Genomic DNA, 18,006 nt, shown 5'->3' with positions numbered 1-18,006 from the left:
GTTTTATTACTAACACAATACCTAAATTATTTCTAGAACTAGTTCAAATTGTACAAACTAATCATTAAAACTACACTATAACAAAACCCAAATTAAACTTATTAAATAAATAAAAAACCGGACAAGTGCGAATCGGACTCGCCCACCGAGGGTTCCGTGCTTTTTAGTGTTTGTTGTTATATAGCGGCAACAGAAATACATCATCTGTCAAAATTTCAACTGTCTAGCTATCACTGTTCATGAGATACAGCCTGGTGACAGACAGACAGACGGACAGAGGAATCTTAGTAATAGGGTCCCGTTATTACCCTTTGGGTACGGAACCCTAAAAATGCTCTCCTTGTTGCTATTCATGATGCCCAGAAGGTCTGCACTTCAGCAGTGTTACTTATATATAACTGAATCGCGATTAGAAAGGGATTGAGATAGCTGTCAATCCATATTGATTTTGACGTAAGTGTATGGAAATCTGTTATTTCTAATCCCTTTCTGATCGCGGCATGATAATACCTCTTTCGATGGTTAGACTTATTCTCTGGCCGAAGTAATTGCCAGCCCTCTGTTCACGTGAAGTTTTCACAATACGCTAGGAGTTCACTAGAATAGGGAGTCTAGGACACCATTAGGGTTTCAATTCAACGCCAAACGGCGCAAAAATGTAGCCCTCACTGAAGACAGCATATTTGCGCTGTTTTATTTCGTCGTTGTGGCTTGTGGCTGTAGCCCCCGCCTTATTGTAATTTATTATATTATTTGAATATTCAGACTATACTTCCAATTGACCTTACAAGATGACAATGCCCATTAAGTTATGTTGGTCTACGAAAGCTAACTGTACTTGTCGTTCGTCGCAAAGTGGAGTCCTAATGTTAAGCAAATTTTATAACGCCACATCACAGACAAAACTGCGTTGAGGTCGATAACTGTGATTGAAACGTCAGTCGGGTTGTACGCTTATTTTCCACCAACGTGGAATAAAGAGCTTGAAGAGTGAAGTATAGTAAATGGCTTAAAATGCTGGAAGAAGGGAGATACCAATTACCAACAAAAAAATGAAACCACATCGAGGAAACCCTAGCTAACAACAATTTTAGTCATAGAATACCTTCGCACTCGCAGAATGCGAATGCGTATTATAATTATGAAACCATGCCACATAATTATATAGACGCCATTTATCATCAATTTTGTCCACAGACGGTGGTAAAGGCGGAGAAAAGCAGCGGCAATAACGCCAGCAAAGAAACAGAAGATTCACTTAATAATCCTGAAAAATGGGAAGTCGGGCCTGGCACTTCGACGAATGTGAGGATAAAAAGGGAACCATATACACCGGCTTCCGGAGTAACGAATACTAACGACGGTCAAAATGCTTGCAGTGATGTCGAACCAATCTCCATTAAAAATGAGCCACCAGACGAAATTATGCCAGCCAACTCTGAAGAAGACGTTAAACCTAAAATACCGAATGAGGAGTCTAAACAAGACGAGCCGGAACCGAAAAATACACACCAAGCACAAAAGTTAAATGTTAAAAAAGATCACATTCCATTTAAAGAAGAAAAAGAACTACAAGGAGTGCCGGCACCTAAAAAAAACAACGCCAAACGCAAAGAAGGAAACAATCAAGTCCGGCATCGAGCTGCAGAATACATCGCCAGGAAGATTATGGGACCAGATTTAAATGGGTCTTGTGGAAAAAAACATCGACTTAATTGTGACGGTCACGGGCTTGAAAAGTACATTTTAAAACGGATCAGAGCAGTCGTTTTTGAGCGTATCGGCTTTATTTTTGGAAACAGTTTGGATCCATATATTAAGGGCTTCAGCTTTGTGGTTCAGCGGTATATTATGAGGTTCGGTCTCCCTGATCCTTTGTTGTATAAGGAGATGCGTGAAAAGGGTTTGAAGGAGTACAAACCACCCACTCTTCCGAAGCCAAGAGTCGATACGTCTCAATTACCCACGTTGATGCCGCCAGATTGGCAACTTCAGTATTCGATAGGCAAAGTTATTACGGAAGTTAAATCAAAGCTAAAATAAGAGTACTAAGCCCGATGCAGTGTAGATCAAACGACTTTTTAATGGTACTCATAATAGTTCCTAACGTTTAATTTGATCGTACGTTATTGTTGAAAAAATTGACTTTTATAAACGTTGTGGTTTCTAAATCATACTGTCCTCTCCTACGGCACTTATCTGCATGCATGGGCTCGAAGCAAACTTATCAGTTCATTGGCAGAGCCATGTTTTTCCCTAGTAAATCGTACAAATATTTTATGAAGGTTCCTTGTACCAACACACGTAAACTATAAGTACCTAATCATTCTAGTCGTTAAAAGAGTATTTTACTGGATTGTACGCTAGTTTATGTCAATTTTGTTTACAGAAGCTGGTAAAAATGGAGAAGGACAACGGTAATAAAAAGACCAGCGTGGCAGGATGTTCATCTATAAACCTTGGAACATTTAAAGTGGAAGAAACCGTGACTTCATCAAACGTGATGATAAAAACCGAACCTACTACTCCAGGCTATGAAGCGAATAGTAACGAAAATGTAAAAAGGGAAAACGACATCAAGCCAAGCTTTATAAAAACTGAACGTCCAGATGAACACGTAAGCGTTACTGAGACGAAACTGTTTTCTGAAGTGGACTTTAATCCGAAAAGGCCGAAGATAGAAGTCAAAAAAGAGCCTAATGTAAAACACGAGGATACAAAAAGCGTAAAAATAGAGACAACCAATAAAGGATATCGTTGGAACAAACAAGAAACTTCATCTTTCGTGCCCAACTATTATATGTCCCAACAACATCAACCACGGATATCCTGGCGTTATGTGCCAAAGGGTCACCGATTGTCAAAGAATCAAAGAAGGAAGAAAAACAAATTATCAAGACCTGGATATCCCGAGAAACAAGACCGGGAGCATCGTGAAGCCACGGCGATTCGCATGACCCGACTAATCATGGAGTTAGATATGGACAAAGGCGTACCTAACCCTGGTTTTGACGCGTACGTTTTTGATCGAATCAAAGAACATGTCCATGCGCGTTTTAAAAAAATGTTCCCAGCAAAATTGTTCACAGAACGGGGGTTAATCTCTTACCTTATTAAAAGGTATGGTCAGGTTTACGGTATGACCTATAAAGATCCGATTTTGCTAAAGCAGGTCCGTGAAGAAGCCTTAATGACGTATAAACCTGAAGAAACTAACAGTCAGCCAATAGAAATGTCAAATAGTTCGAAGCAAACACGACAAGATTTACAATTTCAGTCGGCAGTGGCACAGGTAGAATCAGATATACTGTCATGTCAGAGTAAAAACTAAAGTTGAGATTGCTAAAAACAGTATTAGAATTTTTATTTCAAGGAATATTTAAGATATAAAATACAATGACAAAACTTATAAACTGTTATTAAAATTAAGTATTAATTAAGGTACTTAAGGGTGAATTTGGAATTTCTGATGGATTCTTTTTTAAACTTAGTTCATTGCGTAATTCTTTCCTAAGGTGAATTGTATTATCAAGGGTACTGAGTTACTGACTGTTATAATTACCCACGGTATAATTTATTATTTCTTTAAATAACGTTGTTGAATCCGATTATTAAAACCTATAATATTGTGATTAATTGATTATATGTAGGTACATAGGTAGTTAGTAATTATTTGGAATGTAAGTTGCTTCATATTATATGCCTACTATAATTTAAGGAAAGTAAAAAGTACCCAATTATATATCTGCTTTTTATTTTAATGTTGAATGGTAGCTTAGGTACTTTTTATCTACACGGCTCGGCTGGCGGTCTTCTCTAAGATCACAAAATATCAAGTACTATACCTTCTACCTATAGTATTTTAAGCCAATACTAATTTGCTGAAATGAATTCACGTGTAGGTATTTAGAGCTACGTATGTATACTTACTGGGGTCCCTTTGTTTCCCATAAAGTTTTAAGTCATAATGTATTATCATATTGTTTGTCATATTATCGTTAGTCATAAAACTGAAACCGTTAACTTTTCAGGATTTTCCTAAGGTCATTCTATAGATTCGTTAGGTTAGGTTTGTTTTATGTCAATCCTGAAAAGTTACGCGTTTCTGAGAAAAACCAATTATGACTAACAATACAATAACACAATAACAATACATTATGACTTAAAACTATTTGGGAAACAATAGAGACCCATACTACAATATGGTATATTATGAAGTGTCAAAACGATAATAAAATTATAGGTGCAGAGATATCTTAGGTATTGAACATTCATAGTTCATTATAAAGGAAATTCTGACATCATTCATATTATAAATATCTGCATTTTAACCCGTCTACAATCCAATGTCACACTTTTGGATCTGAAAAGCACCTTAAGAGCGCTTTTTACGCTGGGTCGTATAATCTATATCGTCTTAACACGCTCAAAGCATGTTGCTGTTGACCGTAGCAAGACGCATTTCTAATTTATTGAATATTGAACTATTTAATTTAATTTTGAACAATCAGAAAAGTCTGCGAACGATGATGCTATTTAAGCTTAGAATAAATTTAAAAGTGGAAAAATTACTGTCTTGCGTGAGACTTGATCTCACGACTCACGGCCTCCTGGACCGATACGCCAGCGCTCTGCCATCTGAGCCACCAGCAAGACCTCATTCATAGCCAGCAAATCAGCAGAATGTAGATGTCGCTAGGGTCCCCTTGATCCATATGGTGGGAAGATTTGATTTGATTTTTTCTTTTCTTTTTTTTCAAAATCAATGAATTTAGCTAATGAGACGGACCTATTTATGCAGCCTGTCTGGCTTCATTGTTGGTCCTAAGGGGAATGGAGCCGTAGGCTACACTGCACCTTAACCCTTTGACTGCCGAAGACGTCAAATGACGCGCGCGGCTACAGCCAAACTAATATCAACCTTCGTGCATTCCGATAAGGTTCATGCTGACGCGCCGCACATTATAGGCGTGACGTTCAAAGAATTAAGTATATAGACTGTCCGATTTCTAAGATCGCCATTCGCCATACATTTACTACGACGGACTTGATAGGACAGACTATATATAATACCTAACCAGGCGTGGCTCACTCCGCGATTTCGTCGCTTTGCTACAGGTAGCGAAAAGTACATCCATGAAAGCCATATTATAAGCCGAGCGTGGCGCTGTCGCCACCTAGCGGCGATATCTGTGCTGATAGTAACAGACGCGTTTTGTTAGAGAGTGAATCTTCTGTACCTAGTACTATTATTTATTCTGTGACCTAACTAGCCCGCTCGCAAAAAAAAACATCTTTAGAAATGATGTCGACTGCACAGACATGCGCAATAGACTGTCTTCAGTTTATCTCCGTACTGTAGCTATACATCTGTACTAAGAGTAACACTTAGCGCCACTGGCACCATCCCATTAACCCGGGGTTAACCGGTTAAACCGTTAACCCAGTATCTAATTGTACTGGTAACCATGGTAACACCAGGTTTACCGGTTAACCCCGGGTTAGTAGAATGGTGCAAGTGGCGCTTAGCCGACCAATGAATGGTAACCCTTATGCCGTCGCAATAAGGCAGAAAACTGTTTCAATTATGACACTATCGGAGTTATTAAGATCGCTGATATAGCTCTGCGACACATTACCTACTCCTGATGATGGTGCTCTCCTGACCGATTTTGGCCACAGCGACTGTGTGCTCTGGACTAGGCAATTTTTAATTCGTGTTATTAGAGTGTAGCTGATCCACTCTCTGGTGCGCCCTTAGGTGGCTCACGTACCCGACCAAAATGCGCTCGAGTATTATCAAGATATCTTCATTTTGGTCGCGTTTCGGAAACTTCTCATAAAAAATATATGGGCATCGAAATATTCCGTTTCCAAAATTAGTGATTCTTACATTTTTTATTTCACAAAGTGTTACACAAATCTAATTTTTAATGTTTTCCAGCCGATACCTTTCAAATGAAGAAAGAAAAAGATGAAGCCGAACGACAGAACGGAAGAGAACAAAAGAAAACCACAGCAGTTCAAGAAGGAACCGCAAATGTAAAGAATGTAACCGCAACTGTAAAGAATGTAACCGCAGATGTAAAGAATGCAACCGCAAACGTAAAGAATGTAACCGCTGCAGCTGCATCAGCCGCCAACACAGGCCCGCCAGTTCACCCGAGCTTAGCTAAACAGGCTAAGAAGAAACCGGGGGCGCCTCTCACAGGTATACGTCCATCAATTCTTTCTTATTGCTTTTTAATTATAAAAAAAATACGTTTTTTTTTTACGATATTTGGACACAAGCGCAGGCCTCCCTCACTCGCTCAAGGCCACGCGCTATATGCCTACCGCTCGGCGTATCGTCGACGATACAAATACAACTCAACCGACAAAGGGGTTCGGCGGCCCGCCTGAGCGCTCGCATCGCATCGCATTGCCCTGCACGTTTCCCGCGCTTATGCTTCGAAATGCCGAAACCACGTAATTATTGTGCAGTAGATTAGATGGGTGTAAAAATCAAAAAACAAAGGAAAAAAGCCTATAATAAAGATTCATCTTTTTATCGCGGGCTAAAGGTCCCACTTGAACCGTTTAATAATTATACTGAAGAGTTAGAACGAAACTGGACGTATTTATACCTTGACCATGACCACTCCCCCTACTGTTCAAGTGTGAGTGAGATGGAAAAATTCGTAATAACGGCGATGCCTACAAGTTTGCTGCATTTGAAAAAATAGTTTGTGCCAATGCCAATGTGTTAATGCAAGAATTTTTCTTTTACAGATAAACAAGTCATCCAACGTAAGTACAACATTGCTATAGTTTCTCAGCAGCAAAAGTTGCTAAGCAGACGAGATGTTCAAAACGATCTTGACACGACGTTATTGTTAAGAGAATAAGAGCGTGTCAAGGTCATTTTGAACACCCCGCCCGCTTAGCAACTTCTGCTGCAGACTACCTACACTTCTCGTCTTTTCTTCTTCCTCGTATCCTCATGACTGAGGGCACAGAACAAATAATAGTACTACGTACCGTACAGAAAGAAAACTTCCTACAAAACCGAAGTTTGACAGCTGTTCAGGGTCGAATCATGCTGCCCCTTTCTAATATATCGCTGGCCCAATATTACAGGGTTCTATGTTTCACTTTTATCGAACTGAAATTTGAACATTGTCATAGTTAAGTCGAATTTCAAATATCTTGAAAGTGTAACATAGAACCCTGTAATATTAGGCCAGCGAAATGGCACTATCCCTTTCGGCTATTTAGGGTTGTCAAAATTCAGGTTATTATCTATCTGTGGTCGTGCACGCAAAGGGACGTCAAGTTGTGTCAACCCTAATAATTGCTTGGAGCAATGCTAAGCCGAGCGGAGCCACGGGACGGTGGCTCAGGAGACACATGGGACGGTGACGCAGGAGATAAATGGGACGGTGCCGCAGGGGACACAGGGGCGGAGTTTGCCCGAAGGGAGGAGTTTCGCATCCCTGCTGAGGGTTGCGACGTTACTGCAAAATTCCCGCACCGTCTAAATACTCTAAATGATCCCTTACCCTTGTTAAAATACTAAAATGAACTACAGTTTGCAGCAGAATTTGCGAGGCGGTGTGTTCAAAATTATCTTGACACGCTCTTATTCTCTTGACATTAAAGTCGCGTCAAGATCATTTTGACCACCTGGCCCGCTTAGCAACTTCTGCTGCTGAATGTACCAATGTGTGTGCAGAGATGAAACTGCTTCGCAAATGGGAATACGACCAGGACGACCTCTACAGCATGGACGAGTATAATACCAAGGCCCTGGAGGACGAGATGGCACACTTGGACAAGTTGGTAAGTTAAAAGACAGAATAAGTAATAGTATTATCATACAGAGTCGCCACGCACCGCCCCGCCCCGACTCGCATTACCTCGCCCCGCTACATGAATCTGGCGGACTTCTGGCGTACTCTCAGTAAAGCGACCCACACATACCTACACAATGACGCGTGTACAGACGTGCCGCGCACACACTGAAAAAAAAACCTGGTACTGGTAACCAGAATCTGGTTAGCTGTACCATATTGTCTTGTTGTATATGTGACGACAGGACACTTTGTAAACATAACCAGACCATTCTTGTTAAATTAAATTTGTTAATTCTATGAAGTGTATAGTAGTGGGTATAAGACTTTTAGTAAACCCAACTATAGTGTAAATAACATTATTTGCGGTATTTGACACATTATGACTGACGTATATAGAGATGTAACTAACGCAAATCGATTGTCACAGCAAGCGATTACGATTGGATGGCACGTAGACTGAGGTATCGAATTGTGATGTATAATGAATTTTTATTTGAGATTTAAATAAAGCTAGAATTATATGGTTTTCCCGCAAGCTACCGGTCGGTCGGTGTAATTAATACACCGACCGAGTAGGTCGCACCCATTGTCAAAATTGAAACTAACTGGGGATCTATTTTAAAGTTTATTTATGTTATTTCTGTGTCAAATTTTTTGTCTGTTAAGTGACGATAAATATATCCATATTTACATCAAACATCAAACATCAAACATCAACATTTATTCAGCAAATAGGCCACAAGGGCACTTTTACACGTCATCATTGAATTTACATACATGCAAAAATAATAACATCAACAATTTTATAAAATAAAACTAAGAATTCAATCTAACGTATTACAATTACTAAGAGATGTATATGGTCTCTTAATGTCGAATTACATAAAAAATACAGATACAAAATACAAAAAAAAAACTATAATATTTAGAGGTGTAAATGTCTCTAGGTGTCAGAACTATAAGATTATATAGTTTATCAAGTTATCCTTAGAGATGTATAGGGTCTCCAAGAGTCAATATCCTGTATAATTAATACATTCATTAAGAGAAAAGAAACATACGAGAGCAGAATGAGGCGTCTCACTGTAATTAATTAATAAAAATAAAGTTACTAAGTATAATAGCTTGTGTTAGCTTAAACAGACCAGTCTCCACAAACAGCACCCGTTCACGAGTATGACGCGTATCTCAGCCATCGCCTCCCTCAACCTTCATTCGGGAAAGTGGCGACCCGATCAACGACGCCACCGTAAGCAAAGACTTTTAAGCGAGCATGACATGTTCAAGCTACCGGCCTATAATAATATTAAAATAGTAATAACATGTACGAGTAGCTGTAAGACACGGCATTTTGTGCTCGTATGTTACATAAAAAGACAGTATAGCTTCACATAATTACTAGCCTAAGTTGACTTAGAGATGTAAAGGTCTCTAAGTGTCAGAAACATTAAAAATATAGGTATGTACAATCAAAAATAAAATATATAAATAAATACTTAGAGATGTATAAGGTCTCCAAGTGTCCAAAACTAAAATTAAATTAAACAATTTAATCAAGCGAGAACATCATTGTCTCATGTGTCAATTCTACTGGACACTAGCATATTTAATTCACAATGTAAAAAAAAAAAAACAATATTTATTTAGCTCTTATTATACTAATGAAATCAAGCTACCTGCTTAAAGGCATCTCTATCGTTTATAAAATCATTTACAGTGTAGTACGCCTTACTTAACAAGGAGCGCTTAATGTGCGACTTAAATTTGTGAAGTGGTAAATTCACTACATCAGTGGGGACTTTGTTATAAAAACGTGTACAGTTCCCGACGAAAGACGTACTAACCTTACGGAGGCGGTGGGCGGGCACGGCAAGCTTATGTTTGTTTCTAGTGTTATAGTTATGGATATCACTGTTAACCTTGAATTCGTGGATGTTTTTCCGAACATACATAATATTCTCTAGTATGTATTGAGATGCAACGGTAAGAATGTTAACTTCTTTGAATTTCTCTCTTAGGGATACTCGAGCGCCCAGTCCATAGATGGAACGTACAGCTCGTTTTTGCAGCACAAATATTGTCTGAATATCTGCCGCTTTTCCCCACAACAGAATTCCATATGACATAACACTATGGAAGTAACTAAAGTATACCAGCCTGGCCGTCTCTACGTTTGTTAGCTGTTTGATTCTCCTCACTGCATAGGCTGCTGAACTAAGTTTTCCGGCTAGAGTGCCTATATGTGCATGCCATTGCAGTTTGGAGTCTAGAGTGACTCCCAGGAAAACAGTTCGATCCTCAAATTCCAGCGTATCACCTTTTATTTTAATCTTGCTGTTATTTACCTGCTTGACGTTAGGTAGCGTAAACTTGATGCATTTGGTTTTCTTGGCGTTCAAAAGCAAATTGTTTGCCGTAAACCAGTTTACTATGGTAGATAGCGCGTCATTAATGCTCTCGAAGCTATTTTCCTTTCTGTCCACTTTAAATATAAGGGAAGTGTCATCTGCAAATAACACTATATCATGTCTATCTTGCACAACTTTTGGTAAGTCATTAATGTATACCAAAAACAGGAAGGGACCAAGAATTGAACCTTGAGGCACTCCGAGGGCTACCGGGGACCCCGCCGATTGAGTTCCATTAATAACTACTCGCTGAGTTCTATCCGAAAGGTACGATGAGACCAGGTCAAGGGCACTAGCTTTTATCCCATAGCGGCTTAATTTTCTCTTTAAATTTTCGTGATCAACGCAATCAAATGCCTTTGACAGATCACAGAAAATTCCAACAGCATCTTGAGCTTTTTCCCAGGTATCAAAGATGTGTTTTAGAAGTACCGCACCGGCGTCAGTAGTTGATCGACCTTTGGTGAAACCAAATTGATTGCTATCAAGCAGTTTGTTTCTGTTGAAATGTGACAATAGTTGATTCAGAATAAGTTTCTCGAACACTTTGCTTAATGCCGGTAGTATTGAAATCGGTCTAAAGTTCGTGGGATCTGTTCTTGTTCCTGATTTAAACAGAGGGATAATTTTGCTATGTTTCATAATATCTGGAAAAATTCCAGCATCAATGCATCTGTTGAAAATCTCAGCTAAGTATGGTGTAATTGACTCAATAATGGAATCTAATACTTTGACAGACAGGCCCCAAAGATCTTCTGTTTTCTTTAAATTTAAAGACCTAAAAGTCTTAAGAACTATATTCGGAGAGACATACGAAAATTTGAAGATTTCTGTACATTCTGCCACATTTGTCTTCAAAATTTCTTCAGCGACGTCTGGCGATGAATTAAGGGATCTTGTTGTTTCTACCGGGATATTCGAGAAAAACCGCTCAAAATGATCTGCCACTTGACGGTCGGAACTTACTAAAGTGTCAGCAATTCGTAGGTTGTAGTGCGGATCCTTCAGTTTACGTTTTCCAGTTTCATTGCTGATAACTTGCCATACAGTTTTGACTTTATCGCTGGAATTTAGGATCTTTTTCGACAAATAATCGACTTTAGCGGCGACACACAACATCTTAAAAGATTTAGAATAATTCTTGACGTACTCCAGAAATTCCGGTCTTTTATCAGTTGCCTTTAAATCATATAAGTCGTAGAGCCGGCGTCTTTTCTCGTGAATATCCGGTGTAGCCCAGTCGCTAAATTTAGTCTTGGCCTTGCCTTGCACCTTTTTCTGAATGAAACAGGCTAGACGTGCGCGCCGGTCGAAAAAAATTAGGCGGCGGCGCGCCACGAAAAAATCCACGGCGGCGGCGTAACGCCGGCGGCGTGGGATTTTTCAACTTTTCAACATTAAGACGTATAATGAAAAGTTACGCTTAAGCCTTAAGGGGCTACCCCACGCCAATGACCTTCGATCTGTATCCCTTAGTTTTCTAATGTTTTTTGTACCTTATTATATTAACAGCAAGGCTTTAAGCAATATAGTATCCCATATTTACTTCAAAGTTCATTGTCTTCGAGATATTTGGCATCTAAGTTGAACATATACCAGCCATAGCCATAACTTTTGTGTTAATTAGTTTAAAATTAAAACACGGGACATCTTTTTCGAGACATCAAAGACGAACCCAAATATGTAGATTTCGTACATGTAAGATCACCGCAAACTAGATACGAAAAAAGTGTTTTTTAGACAATGTTTAAAAAATTCATAAAAAAATAAGTACTTATTCATTTTTTCAAAATCCGGTGGACAAAACTGGAGATAAAAGATTGAAAAACCGATAACCGTTTGTCTTATAATTCTATCTGTAGTGCAAAAAAAGGAGATACGATTCAAAACTTGTCAAAAATCGATGAAAACCTCGGGTAGCCCCTCGACAAGGGAAAAAATCTCAAAAAACTGTGTTAGTATAATTTTTTTGGTGTTATTATCTTATTATGTGGTTGTTTATTGTAGAAAAATCATGAAAAAAATATATTTATAATAGTTCCGAAAAAAACATACGTATGTTAAATATGTTGCCAGGTTCGGTGTAAATAAAAAGATACGCCGCATAATGAAAAGACGTCCAGTATTTTGGATACATACAGTACTTTATGTGCATAAGGTTTTTTTTTGTCAAATTCATGTTTTTAATAAATATAGAATAATTGCATTTTTTAATTACAAATACACTTACTGATAATGTCAACTTATGTTATGAATTAAAGTCAAACCTATTATTTTTATATTTTTCCAAAAACTTTATAGCTGCGTAGGTGGTAAAATTTTACTGTCATTTATCAAACTTAGCGGGGTATCGTAGGAGGACTAGGAGGCAGTCTGAGCAATGGTTTTTACAATAATGCATGCAATTTTATCAATATTTTCCTAAGAAATTTCTCAAATGAAATCGGGTCTGTCTCTTGATGTCTTGATGAACGCACAGGAAAAACAATCCGTAAAAATATTTTTTTATCTATTTGGTTCATTCGTTCATTACGTTGTAAACCGACAAGTAATGAATTTTTAAAACGTTTTGAAACACCTAACATACCTCTGTTTAATTTATTTACCATAAAAACTACCAGAAAATTTGATAATTTTACTCTTCGCATACTTGGCAATGTCCAACATACTGGACTTAGCAAAAGTGCCGTGTTATCGAGAACGGTTAACACACTGGACATTATACTTTGTAAATGTGTTTTACCCATACATACAACACATTTTTATGTAAATCATACTGCCACATAAGAAATAGTTAGTATTGTGTTGGTGCGACATAAAATTGTAGAAAATAAATTATACAATAACCAAAAAAATTCCGTACTAAATTATTGCCAAGTAAGTAAGTATTTTCATCAAAAATGTGAGAGTTACGTAGGAAGTGGCGCCCGCAATAATTTTCAACTATTTCTTATCGGTCTATAACCTATTACATATTTTAACGCTCCTAACCTATTACGTCTTATAAAAAAATATTCGGCGCGAATTTTAGACTACCGGCGGCGGCGGCGGCGCGCTGACTCTCTATGGCGGCGGCGCGCCGCGGCGGCGCGCACGTCTAAAACAGGCATCAAATTCCTTTTTAATACAATTAAACAACTCGGAACTCAAACAGTCAGGGTTTTCCTGGGTACATGAAAGACAACATAATTGTTTAGTAATATTACGATTGAATAAACCTAGGCGACTTTCGGAAATCGGCCTGCACAAAGTGTCTTGAGGAATTTCTTCAGTTTTCCCGCTGAAAGAAGCTTTTAGTCCACAGTGGTCAGAACATAGGTTGTTAATAACAGATTTACTAATCGCGTCATTATTACTAAAGATGTTATCTATACATGTAGCACTGGTTGCTGTGACTCGAGTGGGCTCACAAAATAAATTGACTAAATTGAAGGATTTGAAAGTATTTAGTAACCTTCCACATAATGACGAATTTTCTAGCAAATTAATATTGAAATCACCACATACAATTATATTTTTATGACTTCCAAAAACACTACTAAGTACTTCATCTATGACTGATTCGAATAAGTTATAGTCTGCCGATGGGGGCCTGTACACGCATATAATTATAAATTGTTCCAATTCAACACAAGAAAGTTCTATAAGGCGTTCCACAGACATGTCAACAATGTCTTTACGCTCCTTACTTTTTAAATTATGTTTTACCATTATCAATGACCCGCCGCGATTGCAAGATCTCCTAAAAAATGAACTTACTATACTATGATTATTGAAATTAAACATAAATTCATGACCTTTAAGCCAGTGCTCAGTTATACAGAGAATGTCAATATTCGAGTACTGTATAAACAAATCAATTTCGTGTTCCTTACAGGTAAATCCTTGGATATTTTGATGAACTAAGTTCAATAAATTGGTTTTACCAAACATACTAGCATCACAGTGATCAATAGGAACGGAGCCGGCTGGTGCACACGTTGTCGTAGCGGTTAGTTTAAATTCAAATCACCAGGCCCCTGTTTCACCAACGTGACAGGTGCGACGAATTGTAAAATCACTGTTGCTGACGTCACAGGCATCCATGGGCTACGGTTACCGCTTACCATCGGGCGGGCCGTATTCCTGTTTGCCACCATCATTGTATTATTAAAAAAAACTTTATGATATCGGAAAAAAACAGATATTTCTCTTGCTAAGTTTATGACAATTGTCACAAGAAACACTACAATTGTCACGAAATTCCGACATATAACTCATTACCTGTCAAAAATTACCTACAATTCTTCTAAATCTTTGACAATTGTCAGAAACTTCGCAGGAGAAATATCTGTTTTTATCCGATATAATAAAGTTTTTTTAAATAATACAATGATGGTGGCAAACAGGAGTACGGCCCGCCCGATGGTAAGTGGTAATCGTAGCCCATGGATGCCTGTGATGTCAGCAACAGTGATTTTACAATTCGTTGCACCTGTCACCGATGTGAAATTGGGGCCAGGCGGCTCCATTTCAAACCCTACGCTACCAAGGCGTATAATACTACGTGACTTAAGGCTATTAGACGCCGTGCTAGCCACGACGGGGTCTTCAATATTATATGCTAACAGGTTAGCACACTCTACTAGACATCTTCTCGGTAGGTAGGTTCTTTTATGGGGCATAACAAAATCTTCTATAAATTTATTCGTATCAAAATACGAAATCGTACTACTGTACAAGGAAAGGTTATACAATAAAGAATTGTAATGAAATACCCTCTTATTGACCTTGCTCGACATTCTATAAGGGAGCGCACAGATAATTATTTTAGCAACCTCTCCCCGGTCAATCGCCGACAGCGTAGCGGATAATTTTAAGATATCTCGCTTAGTACAGTCTACACTATCTATACATATAATAAAGCTGAAGACGGTTGAAAGTCTGTACATGGAAGATATTCGAAAAAAAGTTGGCTGGGGATACTTAGAATCGATAACAGAACACATTCCAAAAGTTTTTAGAATTTTTGTCTGTTTGTCTGTTTATCTGTTTGTCTGTTTATTTGAACGCGCATCACGTGAAAACGGCTGAACGGATTTTGATGAAAACTTTACTAATCTGTCGAGAAAATCCCCGGCCAGGTTATAGGCTATAAAAATTCAACCCCTAAAAGGGGGGGTAGCCACAATACTCGATTGACTTAAGTTTGCCCCTGAATCTTATGGCGCTACTTAGGAAGGAGGGGCAAACTTTGCTCATACTATTGTGTTGTATTGTGTGCTACCACTATTGAGTACCCGGGTAAACTAACAGTTGGCGCTGAATTGAATACGTTGTGACATGAATAAGCCACCGAGGAAAGATTTTGCCAAATTAACTCTAAGTTTAGAACAGGGGGTACGGATATCAACAAAAATAATTGAATAATTATGTTGATTTAATAAATTAATAATACAACAAAATTAAACGACAGTAAATTAATTGCCCCTCATTGCACAGTCTTTTGAGGAGCTGAGTAAACATTAATTAATAAAGAAAACTAAAAATGAGTTTACATAGTTACATAGTGGTAAAATAAACACACATAATTATCAACACGCGTATAATTGCAAAATTCTTTAAAATTATTAATTTTCTCCATCATGAATTATACCTAATCGTGATTATATCGCACACATATCAAATCCATATTCATACGAGGTGGGTACTTGGAAAAAAAAAAACATTGACCTCTGTCATTTGCAGTGCCGGAATAACCCTTTTAGGCAAAATAAGCACTTGCTTAGGGCGACACGTCTAGGGGGCAGGGGCACCAAAACCCTAGGCAAAAAAAAGCGCAGGCTGCATTAGCATTGCAGTCGTCGTGGAGTAGGTACCTACATGAAACTTTTATACGTGTACAAGTACCCATCTAATAACGTCCCATCCCTTCTCTGTATGAAATCCTGGATTCGCGCCTGGTTGGGACTAAAAGTAAAAATGTACAACTGTCTATCAAACTGCGTTTTTTATATCGAAAAATTTTCGCGCTCGCTTCGCTCGCGCTTACAATAACATTATGATATGATAAAACTGACATTCGAGTGGCGACTGCAGCAGAATTTTTCTGTTGTAAGGTTACTGCTGCAGCAATTTTCGTGATAAAATGATGTGACTGATTTCCATACTAAAAATAAAAATTTACAACTGTCTATCAAATTGCGTTTATATATCGAAACATTTTCGCGCTCGCTTCGCTCGCGTTTTCAATAACTTTCTAAGTAAAATTGCGTTTTTTATATCGACAATTTTCGCTCTTGCTTCGCTCGCGTTTTTAGTAACATTCTAAGATATGATAAAGGTGACATTCGGGTGGCGACTGCAGTAGCATTACTCTGTTGCAACGTTACTGCTGCAGTACTGTCAATTTTCGTGATAAAATTATGTGACTGATTTCCATACTAAAAGTAGAAATGTACAACTGTCTATCAAATTGCGTTTTTATATCGAAAAATGTTCGCGCTCGCTTCGCTCGCATTTTCAATAACATTACTCTGTTGCAACGTTACTGCTGCAGTACTGTCAATTTTCGTGATAAAATTATGTGACTGATTTCCATACGAAAAGTAAAAATGTACAACTATCTATCAAATTGCGTTTTTATATCGAAAAATTTTCGCGCTCGCTTTGCTTACGTTTTCAATAACTTTATAATGTATGGCTACTATAGCAGCATTACTCTGTTGCAACGTTACTGCTGCAGCACTGACAATTTTCGTGATAAAATGATGTGACTGATTTCCATACTAAAAGTAAAAATGTACAACTGTCTGTCAAATTGCGTTTTTCTATCGAAAAATTTTCGCGCACGCTTCGCTCGCTTTTTCAATAACTTTCTAATGTATGGCTACTGTAGCAGCATTACTCTGTTGAAACGTTACTGCTGCAGCACTGTCAATTTTCGTGATAAATTGATGTGACTAATTTGCATTCTCAGCTGTAATGCGGCAATGAACGTCACTCAACTAACCAAAAAAATTCAATATAATCTCGATGACCTTAGGGAGAGGGGGCACCATGGTCTAGAAATGCTTAGGGCATCAAAACGGCTCTGGTCGTTTGCGGAGTCAAACGATTTGGGACTCGCATTTAATACGCATTACCATGCCTTCCAGAAAAAAATCCAATCATTCGCGAAAGTCTCGCAACGCATTAAGGTTACAAGGGGCACGTGGTCTTCCTCAGGAGTCTGAAGAAGACCACAGTGAGTGGCGCTCTAGCCAGGCAGGCCGCTTCGCTTTCGCTTGCGCGCGTATACCTTACTGTATCGTCCGATATACATCTACAACTCTGTCGTTTAAATCACGTGTAAAATTTTAATAAAGGAAAAAAAAAAACTATTGATTTTGGAGTATAGTTTTATTTAGTGGTACCTAATTGTAAAATATTTTATCTGGCCCCAATTTCACCACGGTGACAGGTGCGACAATTGTAAAATCACTGTTGCTGACGTCACAGGCATGCATGGGCTACGGTTACCGCTTACCATCGGGCGGGCCGTATTCCTGTTTGCCACCATCATTGTATTATTTTAAAAAACTTTATTATATCAGAAAAAACAGATATTTCTTTTGCGAAGTTTCTGACAATTGTCAAGATTTAGAAGAATTGTAGGTAATTCTTGACAGGTAATGAGTTACGAGGGGTGTTCAAAATATTCTCGGTATGAGAATGAAAACAAACAAGTACGAAAAGTTTGATATTTTTATTTTTCAATATACTCCCCCCCTATGTTCATACAC

General features: G+C 38.2%; 1 protein-coding gene across 1 annotated transcript in view; it reads left to right on the top strand.

Moving 5' to 3' along the window:
- The window catches only part of LOC134801799 (uncharacterized), a 45,145-nt gene that overhangs the window by 20,820 nt on the left and 6,319 nt on the right, over window positions 1-18,006 (top strand). The window contains exons 5-7 of the mRNA XM_063774401.1: window positions 5,945-6,211; window positions 6,772-6,789; window positions 7,715-7,821. Of these exons, the coding sequence (XP_063630471.1) occupies window positions 5,945-6,211; window positions 6,772-6,789; window positions 7,715-7,821 (392 nt within the window). The remainder of the gene's footprint in view (window positions 1-5,944; window positions 6,212-6,771; window positions 6,790-7,714; window positions 7,822-18,006) is intronic.

This window comes from Cydia splendana, chromosome 23 (genome assembly GCF_910591565.1).
Source record: "Cydia splendana chromosome 23, ilCydSple1.2, whole genome shotgun sequence".
NCBI lineage: Eukaryota > Metazoa > Arthropoda > Insecta > Lepidoptera > Tortricidae > Cydia > Cydia splendana.
This window is presented reverse-complemented; position numbering and strand designations above follow the sequence as displayed.